Genomic DNA, 16,963 nt, shown 5'->3' on the forward strand with positions numbered 1-16,963 from the left:
TAATAAATCCAATTCAATTTATAATCCAATCTAAGTAGTTCGTGTCCCTTTAATTTAATTTATGTTTATAATTTTATAATAGTTGTTGTTATGTTTTACTTTAATTGTAAACTAATTAATTTGGATGAATACTTAATATTTAATACTTATAAATAATATATTAATTTTAAAGTTATTAATAAAATATATAAATAATATATTAATTTTTAATTTATTAATAAAATATATTAATTGCTTTATATAAGTATTACATTTTACGAATGTATATAAATTATAAAATATAAGATCTAAAAATTATTATTTTTATTTTTATTTTTAAAAATATAAAAAACATATTTAAATTATTTGTACTTTAATCTTAAAGTTATTAATAAAATATATTAATTGTTTTATATAAGTATTACATTTTACGAATGTATATAAATTATAAAATATAAGATATAAAAATTTTTATTTTTATTTTTATTTTTAAAATATAAAAAATATATTTAAATTATTTGTACTTGTCGTTTCCTTGGCATATCCAAATCCTGGCTTTTAAAAAAACTAGTGAATCTGTATCCGGATCCGAATCCGTATCCATATCAGTATCCTAGTAACTTAGTTAAATACTAGTTCCATACCCTCGTACATGACAAAATCCAATGAAAACATTGCAATCTCCCCAATCCTAAATCCTAAAAAATTGTTAAGTCTGCTGGATTTCGAGTGAGATCTAAAATTCTATTTTCTCCATGCGAAATCCAGTGAGGTTGGAACCACTCTCAAACATCTTGAGTCATTTCATGCTAATGCTAAAAATTTAAGTAAAAGTGTCAATGAAATACTTTAAGAATTTAACATTACCATGAATTGCATAGTAATACTAGGGCCATAGGCTTGAATATTAGGCTGTCCCACTCAAAAACTGTTGTTTAAAAAAAATTGCATCTATAACATCATTATTCAAATTGTGTGGAATCCGCTGGTTCAGTGAAAAAAGACCAGGCTGTCCCACTCAAAAACTGTTGTTTAAAAAAAATTGCATCTATAACATCATTATTCAAATTGTATGGAATCCGCTGGTTCAGTGAAAAAAGACCGATTTGGTATTGAACCAGCCAGTTTGGTACCGAACCAGCCAGCTTGGTACCGAACCAACCATTTCTGGTTCCAAACCTTGAAACAGACCAGTTTGACCCCCAAACCAGTCGGACCGACCAGTTCCACCAATTTCAATAACATTAGCCTTAACCCACACAACCTTGACAACATTTAAAATATCTAATTCTTACTGCCTGTCTATGCAAAGACTCAAGAGTAAAGCTTTTTCCTTCCAACTTCTGGACTCATTTTAATAACTTATGAGTTGTCCAATATCAGATTTGTCATAGGGCATAAACAGAGTGAATTATATGAACAGAAAATAAATTAGAGTTTCAGCAAGGGAGATTTCCCAATCACAAACCCATGAAACCATCTCATGTTTTAAACTATAATTGCTTTGGAAATAGCTGTTAAATGCAAAAGGGGAATAGTTAGCCTTGTCACCTATGGCCCTAACATGTGCTTTAATTTTAAGCCAAAACACTCAGTTTATTCCTGCCAAATAACATTAATCAATCCATTGTTCATTTATATCTTATCTACTAATTTTAAAACACTGGACAAACATACTTTTGCACTAAGAAAGTGTGATAGTGAGCCTTCTCACTTGTGGCCCTAAGATATGCTTTTATTTTAAACCACAAGGTTCCACAGTTTACTCTTTCCAAACAACATTAATCAATCCATTTTTCATTTCTGTTATCTACTAATTTTAGAAAACTGGGCAAACATACGTTCGCAAAAAGCAACCGCTGGATTTTCAGAATGTTCAGACTTACCAAGCCACCTTTTGCTCCAGTCATCGTCATCAGCGAGAGACAGTTGCCTGGAAACGGCTTTAACAATCCTTTTGGAAACAGACTATTGTTCACCTCAGATGTTATGCGATTCAGGGCACTGGACATAAGCCTGTCTAACCTAGAAGATGCAACTTCACCCTTGGTTCGTAGAACTTTTTCAATCTCCTCTTCGATACACATCACATCTGTAACAAGAAATGATACTCTTTCATATTTGAATAATGAAATTCAAAATCTTAGTACTAAAATTTAGTTACTTATGAATTGAAATCCTCCCCAATAGTATGACTTCAACATTTCAAAACTTTCAAGAGTACAACCCTCTCTCGTCAATTTCTAGGAATGGTAAATTTAACTTTTGAACTCCTAATTTATATTAATAGAAGTGTTTTAAGATCAGTCTTGCATGGCTACATACCCTGTCCTTCAGGGATGCCTACTAAGTACACCCAAAAGCAATCTCTACAATACATTGTCCCCCGTGTATTCAGGAGAGAAAAAACACAACAAACACTTGAAATTGTAACTTGAAAAAAATTAAGTTTTTTCCTACAAAACGCTGATTTTGCGTAAGCCCTGGGAGATTTATTTCAAAAACACAAAGCAATCTTTAGGTCATCCAGTTCATCCATCAATCAATTCAAAATTCACACATCATTTTACACTTCTATTATGAGTGAGCAGATTGTGGTTAGAACCTTTCAACATTAGGAATCATCATTCATCAGCTTTCATCTCTAGGATGTTACATTCAAACAGTAGGAAGGATTATTCAACAGCAGCAGCCAGAATTTTCCTCTTTCTGTTAACTGTTATTTATCTCTGGGAACCAATTTTCACAAATGTAATAATATACTTGTTTTAACTTTGGCCTCAAAAATAATTGAGATACTGGTCATTGTAATATTTTCTGCACTACACACACGCACCAAAAAATCCAAATAAAAAATAAATTTAAAAATAAAAAAACAGTTATACCCACACCTAAGCACCACCAAGTACCTTAATACGACAAGTATCACAAGCTGGAAATAAAACCCAGAAGACACTTTCTGAACAAAATAGTTAAAACAGCATACGTGCTGAGAAAAGACAATGCATAGAGGACATTTGCATTCTTTAATATTAATTATTTATACTAGAAATACACCAGTTAATACACTTTATGAACAAATTTAAAAAAAAAAACAGCATACAACGTGTTGAGAAAAGAAGATACATAGAGGACCTCTGCATTATTAATATTATAGAAATACACCAATCACATGGATTTAGGTAATAGTACAATGCTTAAAAAAGCACAATAAGGGCTTGGATTGTGAACGAGTAACCAAACTTGTAATAGAAAATGTGCGCAAGGAATAGAATATCAGGCATACACCTTTATGTAAATTATGATTAAGATAATTTTACTATAGTCCGTGAATGACCAAAGTGTTGAAGATGGCTGTTTTGATGTCAAAGGCTGTCCAAATTAAAAGAGGAAATTGTTGAATTTTGGGGTACTTGTAGTCCGTTTTCCCAGCTACTCCAACTTGGCCATGAAAGAAATTTAAAATGGAGGGAAAATCAAATCTAAGATTTGAATGGTCGGCTCCAAGAACTTCAAGTCGGCCAACCCCAAAAGACATACCTATTCAGGCACATTAGATCACTATATAAAGGCAATCCATCCTCGTCTTAGCACCAATTCGGATCACTCACATTCATCTTCTGTTCACATGTGGGAATTAAGAAGGTATATTTTTGAGATAGCAAACTGAAATTTCTAAGGAAAGTGTCGGAGGCCGAATTGTCTTTGGTTGACCAGGTTTGACTTGGGTATGTTTGTGGTCAGTTTGACTTTGTTTTTTATTGGAAGATCAAATTGTATCTCTTGTTGAATTGGACAAGTGTCTCTAAGAAAAGGTTGTTGGGATTTTCTCAGGTTAGGATTTTCCCAAGATAATTTTTTATCTCATGTTTGGCTGTCTCTTCTTGATCTTATTGTCATTATTGTTTTACAGTTTAGACTTTCTATGTATAATTCTTTAATGATGAATGTGACACAAGATAAATTAATGAAGAAACCATTGGAAGTGATTATCAGTCTAGGAAATCCTGAAAAATCAACAGAAATTACATAGTCAAATAGCATATTCTAATACCTTTCCAGCAGTATATGGCACTTCCACTAATTCCATAGGTATGAGGAGCTATGAAATATTTTGTCGGGATGACCCAACCAAAGTATAAGCAGGCCCCATTTGGATAACCTATATATTTGAAAGCATTTTTACTCTAATTATCTAGCTCAAATGGGAGCATAGCATATATGGTTGGAAAGTTTATTCCGAGACCTTCCCGACGATATATGGCATGCCTTCTAACTCCTCACAATTGAGAAGAAATGATTTTTTGAATATTCATTATACATTTTGCGAGTTGCACTAGCTGGCTGGAGCATAAAAACTCAGAAATGACGGTCCCTAGCTTATATACCGCCATGGGCACCCTTTTGGGAAAGGGCATGATCTTATGATTGTGCCCTTTTGTCTAATTAACCTAAAATTAAATAATTTTTACGTAACATTGCTTCCCTCTTGAAAGATGCTTTGTCCTCAAAGCATGCGTAACGATGGGTGTTTCTCATGAATTTCTTTTGTCTCCCAAGAGGCTTCTTCTTTTGGTTGATTCTTCCACTTGATAAGGCATTCTTTAATCACTCGCGATTCGTGAATGTAACCCCTTCTCCCTGGTGGTGATGATCCCCTCTAGTTCTACAATGAGCTTGCCTTCATCATCTAACATTGGTAGAGTCGTTTGTGTTGATTGATGCCTGCCCAATGCCTTTTTAAGACAAGATACATGAAAAACATTTTGAAGCCAACTATTATCAGGAAGGCTTAAGCTATATGCCACTTGGCTAATCTTTTTGTTGATCTAGTACGGTCCATATAATTTCGATGCCAGCTTGTTTTTACCCTTCTACTTTAGGGATACTTCTTTGTAAGGTTGAAGCTTAACAAATACCCACTCTCCAACTTCAAATTCTCTTTCTGATCTAAGTTGGTCGGCTTGTTGTTTCATGTGATGCCTTGCAATATTTAGATTTTCTTTCAATGCTTGAAGGATTTTCTGGGTCTCTTCTAACTAGTCTTTGACTGCTGGAAGTCTAGTTTTGGTGAAGGCCAAGTCCTTCCATTTAGGAGGTTCATAGTAGTACAAAGCTTGAAATGGGGCCATTTTTGCAGAAGTGTGATACCACTCAAAGATGTGTAACCAATGAGCCCACTTACTTTGTTTATCTGTTGCATGACAACAAAGGTAAGCTTCTAAGCATTTATTGACAGTCTCGATTTGTCCGTCTGTTTGAGGATGATATGTTCAACACATGTTGAGGTATGTCCCAACATGTTTAAAGAGTTCCTTCCAAAAATTCCCTTTAAATTTGGCATCTCTATCACTTACAATGACTTTGGGAAAGCCATGTAATTTGCAGACATTTTTACAAAATATCTCAATGATCTCCTTTGTTGAATCTGATTTATTCATCCCTATAAAGTGTGCATATTTTGTAAGTCTATCAACAACTACGAGAATTTTTTCCTTCCTGTCTGACATGGGTAATCCCTCAAAAAAACTCTGTTAGATTCCTTCTTGTCTGACATGGGCAATACCTCAAAAAAATCCATTAATACTTCTCCCCACTTTTGATTCGGAATATTCAATGGATGGAGTAGGCCAGGGGTCTTAAGGCTTTCACTTTTATTCCTTTGGCACTGATCACATTCTACTACATGTTTTTGAATGTCATCATTCCTTTCTAGAAAAAAAACTGATGTGTTATAGTAGGTTTTAAAGAACCCTGCATGTCCTACTGAAAAGTGAGTCATTGAATTCATGGAGGACCTTGGACTTAAATTTAGAGTTAGGGCTAAGGTAAGTTCACCCTCTATACCACAAAATATCGTTTTTCCATTCGAATTTTGGACTTTGAGTAGGGTTATTAATTATAGCACATGTTTTTGGGTCATTTTCATATTCACTTCGGATTTCATTAAGCCATTCTGGGATTACAGTTGAGATTGCAAACAAGGATGTTTCTTCATCTTTTCTGGAGAGAGCATCTGCCACTACATTAACCTTACCCCTTTTATGTAATATCTCCAAGTCAAAAGTAGCAATTTTTTCAATCCACTTGTGCTGTTCTTTAGAGAGCGTTTTCTGTTGGAGGAGGTACTGGAGACTGTTATGCTCTGTTTGTACGAAGAACTTACTTCCCAAAAGATATTGTCTCCACTTGGATAGTATGTGCATAATAGCGAGCATTTCTTTGTTGTATGTAGACCTAAGACGTTGTCACTTATTGACCTTCCTTTTTTCAAAAGCTATTGGATGACCATCTTGCATCAATGATTCAATACTACTATCCCAAAACCTAAAGCATCACATTCAATTAGAAATGGCTTTGAAAAATCAAGAGTTGCTAACGCAAGTGCATTGGACATAATTTCTTTGAAGTCTCTAAAACACTTTTCTGCTTCATCATTCCAACGAAATGAATTTTTCTTTAGAAGGTTTGTCAGAGGTGCAGCTACATGGGCATAGTTTTTAATAAACCTTCGATAGTATCCAGTTAACCCTAAGAAACCCCTTAACCTGGATATGGTGATTGGTTTGGGCCACTCTCTTATAGCCTTGATTTTACTAGGATCTACTTTTGCTTTGTCCTTGGATATTATATGTTCGAGGTACTCTACTTCCTCTTTACCAAAAGTGCACGTAGATTACTTAGCATAAAATAAATGCTCTTCTAATACAGTGAGAACTTGTTCTAAATGTTGTAGATGCTCCATCCACGTTTTACTATAAATTAGAATATCAACGAATAATACTAACACAAACTTCCTTAGATATGGACGAAATATCTCATTCATGGTAGCTTGGAATGTTGTTGGAGCATTAGTTAGACCAAAAGGCATTATTTTAAATTCATAGTGACCTTCATGTGCGCGAAACGCAATTTTTGCTATATCTTACAACCTTATCCTTATTTGGTAGTACCCTGATCTCAAATCTAATTTTGAAAAGTATTTGGCTCCATGTAGTTCATCCATCTTTTCATTAATAAAAGGAATTGAATATTTGTTCTTAATCGTTATCTTGTTTAGCCCTCGTTAATCTACGCATAGTTTCAATGATCCATCTTTTTTTCAAACTAATACAACTGGAGCAGCATATGGACTTCTACTTTTTGTGATAATACCACATTTTAAAAGATCCTGGACTAATCTCTCAATTTCGGTTTTTTGATGATGTGGATATCGATATAGTTTGATGTTCATGGGATTTGATCCTGATTTGACTTTGATTGTGTGCTCGATTTCTCTTTATGGAGGCATCTTCACTGGAAGGTCTTGGAACACTTTTTCGTGCTTTTGAATTAATTCTTGAACTTTAGGTGACTCTTCGTTAACTAGAGTTGAAGTTAGCATTTCTAATTAATGACACTGCCCTAAATAAGTTGGCGCTCCCTTCCGGATCATTTTCATCATCTGGGATGATGATACAATTTGATTCTCAGGGGGCTAGAACCCATATAACTTGCATTTTTTCCCTTCCCATTTAAATTTTATAAATTGCTCTTCATGGTTGGCAAAGTAAGGACCTGGGGTTTGTAGCCATTGGATACTTAGGACCACATCCTCTCCTCCTAATGTTATAGTGTAAAATGAAGATTCTAGATTATAGTCTTGAATCTGTAACTTGAATTTATGGCATCTCCCTACTTTTTCAAATTTCTTACTGCCAGCTACCATAACTTTCATGTTGGGCATGGGAAATGCAAAAATGTTGAGCCTTTTCGACATAGTTGAGTCCAAAATGTTGTGGGTGCTACTGGTATTGATTAGAACCATTACATTGTTCTTTTTGATATGGCCTTTTAACATTAATGTTTGGGGCTGCGATATACCTGTCATGGTTGACAATGACACTTGCGGGATATTCTCGTTATCTAGTTCTGGAGAAAAGTGTGGAGAATCTTCAACTTCTTCTATGTCTGATTATTCATTGTCTGAAGCATTGATTGCTTCACATGTATACAGGTTCTTGGTTCCTTTTCCCTTAGCACATCTATGTTTAGGGTCCCATTTTTCGCCACAACCTTTGCACTTACTTTCTTTCATTCTCTACATTTCCAAACTAGTTTTGTTTCCTCCACAAAGATGTGGTGGAACATATTTTATATTTTTCATGTTTGCAGTTTGGGGAAATCTTCGTCTCGCATATAATCTTTTCGTGCTTCTTTTCAACATCTTTTGCTTTATGTGTTGCTTCTTCTATAGAAGTGATGTCATGAAGCTCAAGCTCAACCTAGAGATGGGGTTTAAGTCCCGTGATGTATGATTGAATGAGACAAGTTTCTGATAATCCAGGTACTCGTGTAGCTAACGTTTCCCATTCTCTAGTGTATTTGTCCACATCTCCTTTGTGTTGCAGTCTGGTAAGTGTTGAGAAAAACTCTTCTTCCTTGACACCTTGGAACCTCTTAAAGAATGCATTTTTAAATTTCGTCCAAAAGATAGCAAGTGTTGCCTTCTTCCACCACATATACCAATTATACCTTCGCCTTCCATTTGCATGGATGCATGCTTGATCTTTTCATCATCATTATTAGTACCATAAATCTCGAAATATTCTTCTGCTTTATTGAACCATACAACACTGCTTTTCTCTTTACCGTCAAATTTAGAAAGCTCAACTTTTGTTCTTCTTTGATATGTAGCAACTAGTGGAGTGAAGAAGGGTATTGATTCAAAAAATGCATATTTGAGTACTGACTCCAGAGCTGCATATTTTGAAAATTCGTCTTACTATTTGTTGATTGGCCATGGATGATCATTTTGGAGACTTGGGGATTTGATGTGGTTCTGATGAGTTTGATGCATCCAAAAAATTTGGATGTTGAGTAGCTTCATTATTTGGGGTATTCGATCAAGTGTAATTTTCAACTTGTCACAAATACAAGTCAACATCGCCATTGCATGATCATAGGCTATTGAGGCTGCATTGTGATTTCGATCCACCTTATTTGAAAGGATTGCATGATCCTTTTTAAATTCATTATGACTTTGCTAGAGCTGATGTTCTATGCTCTTCGTTGTATTCTAGAGCTCCTCGATATTTTCGGCATGTCCGGTGACTTTAGCCTCAAGATCTATCAATTTTTTATTAAAATCATTCATCGTCATTGATGATGACATTGATCGAGTGTGTAGTGGTGTATATTTATCCAGCTTAACCTTCTTCCTTAACTTGACCCTAATTTTTTTTATTTTTTAAAGAAAAACAAATTAATACAAACTTTATTTATTTATTTATTTTAACTTAAAATATATTAATTATATATCAACCTATATAACTATTAGATAATAAGTTATATAACTATAACTATAGTTATAAATATATAACTAGATGGAAGAAAAACGTGGCGTTCTAGTGGACAAAAGGTGGCAAAGCGGACAGGCGTCGAGTTTGTCAGGAATGGTAGATGAACTACAACAAAATAGTCGAACTGCGACAGAATAGTCGAGGTGTTGGTTTGTCAGTTGTAGCGGGAGATAGGCGTGGCCGGGAGACATCGCAGGCGCGGTAGGGCACAAGGACGGAGAGGGTGAGGAATGAAAAACGGAGTGGCATTGGATGCGGTGCAACAATGATTGTTGGGAATGGTGGCAAAGCGAACAAAAACAAGAACAGAATGGAGAGTGAAGTGAATGGTGTTGGGTCTCTGGAACACGGACAAATGGACTATGGAAAAGGCGGTGGCTTTCACAGCAGTGTTGAACAGCAAACAGGAGCTGCAGCAGATGCTGGCTCTATACCAGATGGAGCATAAAAAATCAGAAATGATGAAAACATATATATCTTTATTAATTACTTGAATGATGATTGTTTACAGTGAGGGTCTCTGGCTTATATACCTCCATGGGCGCAGGTACAAAATCCATACCTCATGAACCAAGAAGTGAAGTGAAGTCGAGTTGAAGTAGCTTTGTTTGGAAGCGTTTTGGCACATCTTTTCAAGGGTATTTGGCATTATTCTAGGGAAGGGTTTATAGTTTGTTTGAGGTTTGTTTTTGAGGATCCAGCACAGGTGTCTTTGGAGGCAGAGTAGGCCAAGCTCTGCTGAGGAGAAGATCAAGCCTTGGGCCTGTCTTGAGGGTTGAATTTTGTCTCTGTAGAGATTAATTCTTAAGCCTATCTTAACGTCAAGTTGCATTTTCGATTTGAGGGCCTAGCCCTATTCCAGTGAAGGTTGTGTTTTAGAGCTAAGTATTGTTGTCTGAAGGACAAGTTTCAAGGGATGAGTTTTTTTGTTTGAAGACCGAGTTTCAGAGTTGAGTTATGATATTTGAAAAACTAGTTCAGGCTTGGTTTGAAGGCCAAGTCCTGGTGTAGTGAAGGCCAAGTTCATGCATGGTTTGAAGTCCAACTTCTGGTGTATTAAAGGCTCAGTTCAGGTTGGCACCTGCAATTACTATAATTTGGTGCTTACTGAAGATTGGTGTCCTCATACTCTTAATAGGTTGGAGGCTGCAATTTTTGTAAGTTAGTGCTTATAGAGGATTGTTGTCCTCACAAGATATTGTAAAAATTAAATATAATATTCAAGTATTTCTTTTTCAAATTTTGATTTGCACTTTGATCTTCATGTTCATACATTGTGGATGATTGATTATGTGATGTGAATTTAGTTTCACGATTAACTAAGTGAAAAATTGTCAAAGTTAACGAAATATTGATTCACCTCCCCTCTCATCATTTCCAACACAAAAACACATCAATACGACTACTCAGTATTCAACATAAAGTGTGTGTCAAGATTACTTTTAAATGTTAAAAAATCAGAGGATTCGAAGGGCGAGAACAAAACAAAAATCCATGACAAAGGGAGGACAAAAAAGGTAATGCTTGTAAATACAAGAGACACTACTCCATATTAGAGAGGGAAATATAACAGGAGAGAGAAGAGGCATTCTTGTCACCATCTAAGTAACAAGAAACGCCCAACTAAGTGCCCATGTTTGTACCCCATGTATCAAACACAGACATGTCAGGACACGTATTTGAGACTCTAATGTGTTTAGCACATGTCCTTAAACAAGAAAAACACGACAAACATGTGTCAGACACATGCCCTAGATGTGTCCCATGTGTCTTGTTACCCACCCAAAATGGGTGACCCCATTAATGATTTTTTTCTCCCATTAGTAGTCGATGACGGCATGCCATTCATATCTCTGACACCTGCATTAGTCATATGTTTCCTCGCACATCTGGCAAGAGCACAAGTTGGAAGGTGGGCTTCTGATCAATTTTTCATTAAGGTCCTTATGCTTGTTTGTATTTGGGCATTTGACATGGATTACTGGATCACTTGGAAGAAAGAAGGGTCTTGATCGTAGTCTTGTTCCCTCACCTTAAATGGGGGGTAAATTTTCAATCCTATTCCAGTGAGATCTCCCCTAGTGGCCCAATGGGTATAGGAGGGGCACTACATGGGAATCATGATATAGATAGTGTAGCCCCATCTCGCCCTATTCCATACTTACCACTTTACATCTTACATTACAAGCCCATATTCCACCTCCATTCTTCAGGTTCAACTAACCACTAGTTCATTGGGATTTGGCACCCACAAATCCTCATACCTGGTTAGGACCTGGAAATGTACCCTGAGAGCTTGATGTAGCTAAAAGAAACAGAAAGAGCATATGATGGCCACAATCAAAATGCAAAAGATAGCCAAGACACGCACATTAGTGTTGACGATTTATATAGCAACAAAAAGTGTTCCCTTCCGGACAACTATGTATAATATATAATATATTACGTACAACAATATATATAATCAATAATTAATTAATAATAAATAAATTAAAAAAGAAAAAGACATGTCTTATTGAAAAGACGTGTATAAATGAAAAGACACCTCGATTATGTATATATATCAAGTCCCTTGAAGAATCAAAACTGATAGCTTGTTGGAATGTTACAATGAGGACCCACATATATATACCTAAGCAAGTGTCCTTTCGTGACTAAGCATGTCTTTTAGACATGCCTTTTCACTTAACTTAATGACTATTTAACAGAATCAATATTTGATTATTTAATATTTACATTTATTTTATTTATTTACTTGTTATGAATTATATTCATAACATAGCCCCTTCCTTCAAAAGCTTTGTCCTCAAAGCTTATTGTCGGCAGTTTCCTTCAGTTTGCATTTCTTATCTCAACCTATCTAACCCAATGCCATTGGCACCTCTCCCTGTATAATTCGTTTGGTAACACTGCCTTAAATTTAGGGTTATCGATTTTTTTTATCTATATATAATTTTTTTTAAATATATATATTTTTTTAAATAATAAGTTTCTTTCTTCTTCTTTTATATATATATATATATATATATATATATATATATATATGACAACACTTTCTATCTTTTGGAATGGGGAGACGTGGGTGCGGGTAGACGCACAAGGGGGATGTGTGGGAGTACCCTCAAATTTTAGGGAAATTTAGAGAGGATGGGGGGACGTTGGGGTATATATTTTTTTCCTTTTAATATATATATATATATATATATATCAAAATTCATATTCAATAATGAAAGCATACATACAATGATACATATATAATTGAATTAAATAATGAAATACATTGATCCATACTCATCATCCTTACTAATACATACATGATTCATCCATATACCATGAGATTCAAAAATGAAATACTCCAATCCATATTCATTATTCATTATTTACCATTCTAGAATCTACATTGATTTAAAAATTAAATTCATCATTCTAGATTCTAAATTGATTTAAAATTAGAATTCATCATTCTAGAATCTAATTAGTACTAAGCATAATAGACTATAATAGATACTGAAATCTGAATACTGGAATAGTAAATTGATATAACTAAAACTCAAAAACAGTGGAGTGATGAGTCTAAAAGTCACTCTAAATTACAAAGAGGGCTTGGTGCTCTTGATTAAATACTAATTCCATACCCTTGTACATGACAAAATGCAATGGAAACATTGCAATCCATCAAATCCTGAATTCCTAAAAAACTGTTAAGTCTGCTGGATTTTGAGTGAAATCTAAAATTCTACTTTCTCCATATGAAATCCAATGAGGTCGGAACCACTCTCAAACATCCTGAGTCATTTCATGGTAATGTTAAAAACTTAAGTAAAAGTGACATTCTCCTTTATCTTTGTGACATTCTCCTTTATCTTTTGTTTTCATCCTTTTACTTTAAGAATTTAACATTACCATGAATTGCATAGCATTAGTAGGGAAATATGGTCAAATACTAGGTTTTCCTTGTCATAAATCATTGTTTACAAGCAAATTCAATGGGGGACACATAGCCCATATTGAGGGCGTCGCATCCCCCACATTGGGGAAACGTCCCCCCTGCATCTCCACGCGTCTCCCCAAAAGGGGAATGTGGGGAAACGTTTCCCTAGACGTCCCCCCGTCCCGAGTGCGTGGGGTGCAAGGGTGTGCACACACGACCCTGGGGGACACGTCCCCATGGAATACTGAATTAATTAAATAATTAGTTATATTATAACTATATGTTATATATAATTATTTGAATGGTTTTTAGTACTATGTATAATTACGAATAGGTTCAAGCGTAACCATTATTCGAATGGTTATTACTATGTAACTATATTGTTACGAACAGGTTCGAACAACGGGAGAGGGACTTGATTGGTGGGTCGGGCGTTAATTAATGAATCAGAATTGCAATGGGCAGGGACAACGTGCAGACAGGACTTTGGTTGGACTGTAGCGATTGAAGAATGGCGGAAAAGGTAAGGGTGCACACGGCACGACTTGAGGGAAGTGACAGTGGGTCGGGGTAACGGGTGTGATGATAGTGAGCATGTTGAGTTGCGGATAATATTCTAGAAGACGATGTAGGTGTGATACAAAGACGATGTTGGGCAGCGGATGGTGTTGGTTGGTCGAGTGGTGCAAAGTCACAGGGAAACAAAAGGAAACCACAACGGTTGGTGGCGATGCTTGTGGCAGCGATCAAGGAAGCCTTGGAATGTTAACGGATAAGGTGATGGTTTATGGAGCGGTTGTGGACAATGAGCGACAATGACTTTGGTAGTGTTGGACGACGACCTTAAGAATACCGAAGACCGCAACTTGTGTAGGCGGTGGCTCGTTGGCGGTGGATTGCAGATCTACAAGCGGTCGTTGCAACAAGACAACTCTGTGGTGTGTGGTGTAGGGTCAACGATGGACGATGATGTCGGATGCGACAAAATATGGTAAGTTTAATCGTCCGACAAAATATGGTAAGTTTAATCTATCTTTCTTTTTTTTATTATTATTAATTTTTTAAATTCAATATATCTTTTTTTTAATCTATTTTTTTATATGTATATTTCCTTCTTCTTTTTTTGACTTTTTTTTCTAATACTTTATATATATATATATATATATATAATTCCATCACATCTCTTGGAGTGTGCAGAATATATGCATCCGAATTCGTCGGCCAGCAAGAGGAACGTGGAGCAAAAACAGTGGTCAGCAGTGGAAAAGCACGAGGAAGAATTTTTAGTTGGCATTAGAAGACACATTTTCTACACAGGGTAACCCTTGGTATACTGCCATGTACTTACTGGGATAAAAAACCGCAAATCCCAAAGGGTAAGCACACCTCCAGAAGAACTTGACATAAGCGAATTCTGGCAGGGGCCAAGTACAACTGAAGAAACATATTCTTTTTCTGGACCTGATTTCAATGTTTATGCATTATTTTGTGCCCTTAAGTTCCACAGATGGATTCCATTATGTTGAGTGTTGTAAAATATCCTTGGAGAGCTCTCTATAGCATAGCTTTGCAAACTCAGCACTGCTCCTTGTTGGGTCTCTTTCTTCTTAATGTTTGAAATTGCAAAGTATCTCTCAACATTGCCCCCAGCCCTTGGTACATAATCAGCAGAAAATACATTGACAGTGTCGTTGCTTGATGCCACAGCAACTTGGAATCCCCCATAAAACATCGTGACATGCAAGGCTCGACGATCATCTAGAGAATAAGTTAATCTTGAATGGAAATATATGTATTTTTCTAGTCTACGACTGTCGCATATTTTAACTGTACAATCATCTAATATTGTTACAAAAAAGTTGTGATCATGTGAACCTGCAATATCATAGACCACTAACTGAGGCTCCTAAAGATGTACAACTAGAATTCCCTGAGGTCGCCATGTGCCATCAAGAGCAGATGTTCGAAAATAAGAAGACAACATCATTGCTTCACGTGATGATGGGGAACTTGCAACTCGATCAATAAAGTCCCAAAGAACTACGTCTTTAGTTATGTCTGTTCTTGCGGCTCCAACTCTAATGACCTTACTAACTTGTTTGGGGGCAACAAAGGTGTTATTCAACATAGAACCAGTGAAAAATTTGGGTGGGAAAGAACCTTGTCGGCCTCCAGTATCCTGGTTCCATACTTCATTCAAAGACAATCTTATTGATGGTAACCTTTTTTGTCCAGTTTCAAATTTCCTTTCACTCAGAGGGTATATATATACTGGGACACCTTCATAAGATGGGCCATGGTTGGAACTGCTGCTTACCCCAACATGTGGAGGCATCATAACAACATTTCTAACTCCCGACTATGTTCTCAAGTCTGCATTATACTGGAAAGATTTTGGAGATAGCTTTTCATTGCATCTAGAAGTCTCTGAAGTGAGCAACATCCTAGAGATAAAATCAACCTATCCCTCCATCCTTGCTCTTTGGCTCGACTAGAAACTTGGAAGCTCCTTTTACCTCGAACTTTCATGCCTAATTCAGACAATTCTGGTCTTGCTCTTGCAGAATATTGTTGTGTTTCAACATCTCTAAGGTATTTTAAGGAGGAAGAAGCATCCTTAGCTATCACTCTGAACTTGTGTACCTTACTGTCAGGTTTGTTAGACAAGAATTTCTGCAACCCATTCTTACCTTCAATATCCAGATCTTGCGTTTGAATTGCATGTGGGACAAGTTTAGAATCAGAATTTTGTTGTTGTTGTATGACAGCCAACATTTTTCCATTGGAGGTCCATGGGATTTCGGGGGACTCTGTAAGCTCATTCTGATCTGAATGAGAAACAAGATAAGCTACTTCTTTTTTTTCATATTCCCAATTGGATTCGGATTTTGAGTGGTTTCCTTCTCTAGTTTTCATATACCCACTTTGACTATCATTCTCATCACAATCGTTGTTGAGATCATTTTCATGTTCATGTGAATCTTCTTCATCATCTTCCTCATAATCATGATATTGTTCATCTTCTTGTTTCTCAAGATAGTCCTTATCGACCTCATCTTCATCCTCGTTATCATTAGAATCATCATCTTGATCTGTATCATTTTCATATTCATCATTATCAACAATGTCTTCTTCATTGTCGCTATTATCTTCCTTATTACCGATTTCCTTTCAACATGCTTTAACTTCTGCAAATGATTTTTCTAAACGTTGAAATGCTTCTTGAATTTTACTATACTGCTCAATGCATTTAGGACGTAAACGTAATGGTAGATTGTGCAGCGAACAACGTTCAAAGACTCGCATAATTATATTGTGCGCTATGGCTATGATACCACTGAAGAATCAAAACTAATAGCTTGTTGAATTAAATGTTAAAAATACACCAGAGGTATTTTGTAATAATAATTTATTATATATATCTATAAATGTATAAGTGATGAATGTTACAATGAGGACCCGCATATATATACCTAAGCAAGTGTCCTTTCGTGACTGGGCATGACTTCTAGACATGCCTTTTCACTTAACTTAATGGCCATTTAACATAATCAATATTTGATTATTTAATATTTACATTTATTTTATTTATTTACTTGTTATGAATTATATTCATAACAGCCCTCAATTGTAATCGGACATGAATAAATATCTCATATATCTTATCAATCTAATAATATTTACTCGATTGCAAAAACAAAATTAACGTTGA

The 16,963-nt window shown here is 35.6% G+C and overlaps 1 protein-coding gene across 1 annotated transcript in view; it reads right to left on the reverse strand.

Annotated features, from left to right (window-relative positions):
- NRPA1 (nuclear RNA polymerase A1) overlaps positions 1-16,963 on the reverse strand; it is a 471,665-nt gene that overhangs the window by 199,837 nt on the left and 254,865 nt on the right. Inside the window, exon 15 of the mRNA XM_089432122.1 lies at positions 1,866-2,071. Within this exon, the coding sequence (XP_089288248.1) occupies positions 1,866-2,071 (206 nt within the window). The remainder of the gene's footprint in view (positions 1-1,865; positions 2,072-16,963) is intronic.

The sequence above is a fragment of the Pinus tabuliformis genome, chromosome 5_1 (genome assembly GCF_031772625.1).
Source record: "Pinus tabuliformis cultivar Carrire ecotype Pingquan chromosome 5_1, CPIR1, whole genome shotgun sequence".
NCBI lineage: Eukaryota > Viridiplantae > Streptophyta > Pinopsida > Pinales > Pinaceae > Pinus > Pinus tabuliformis.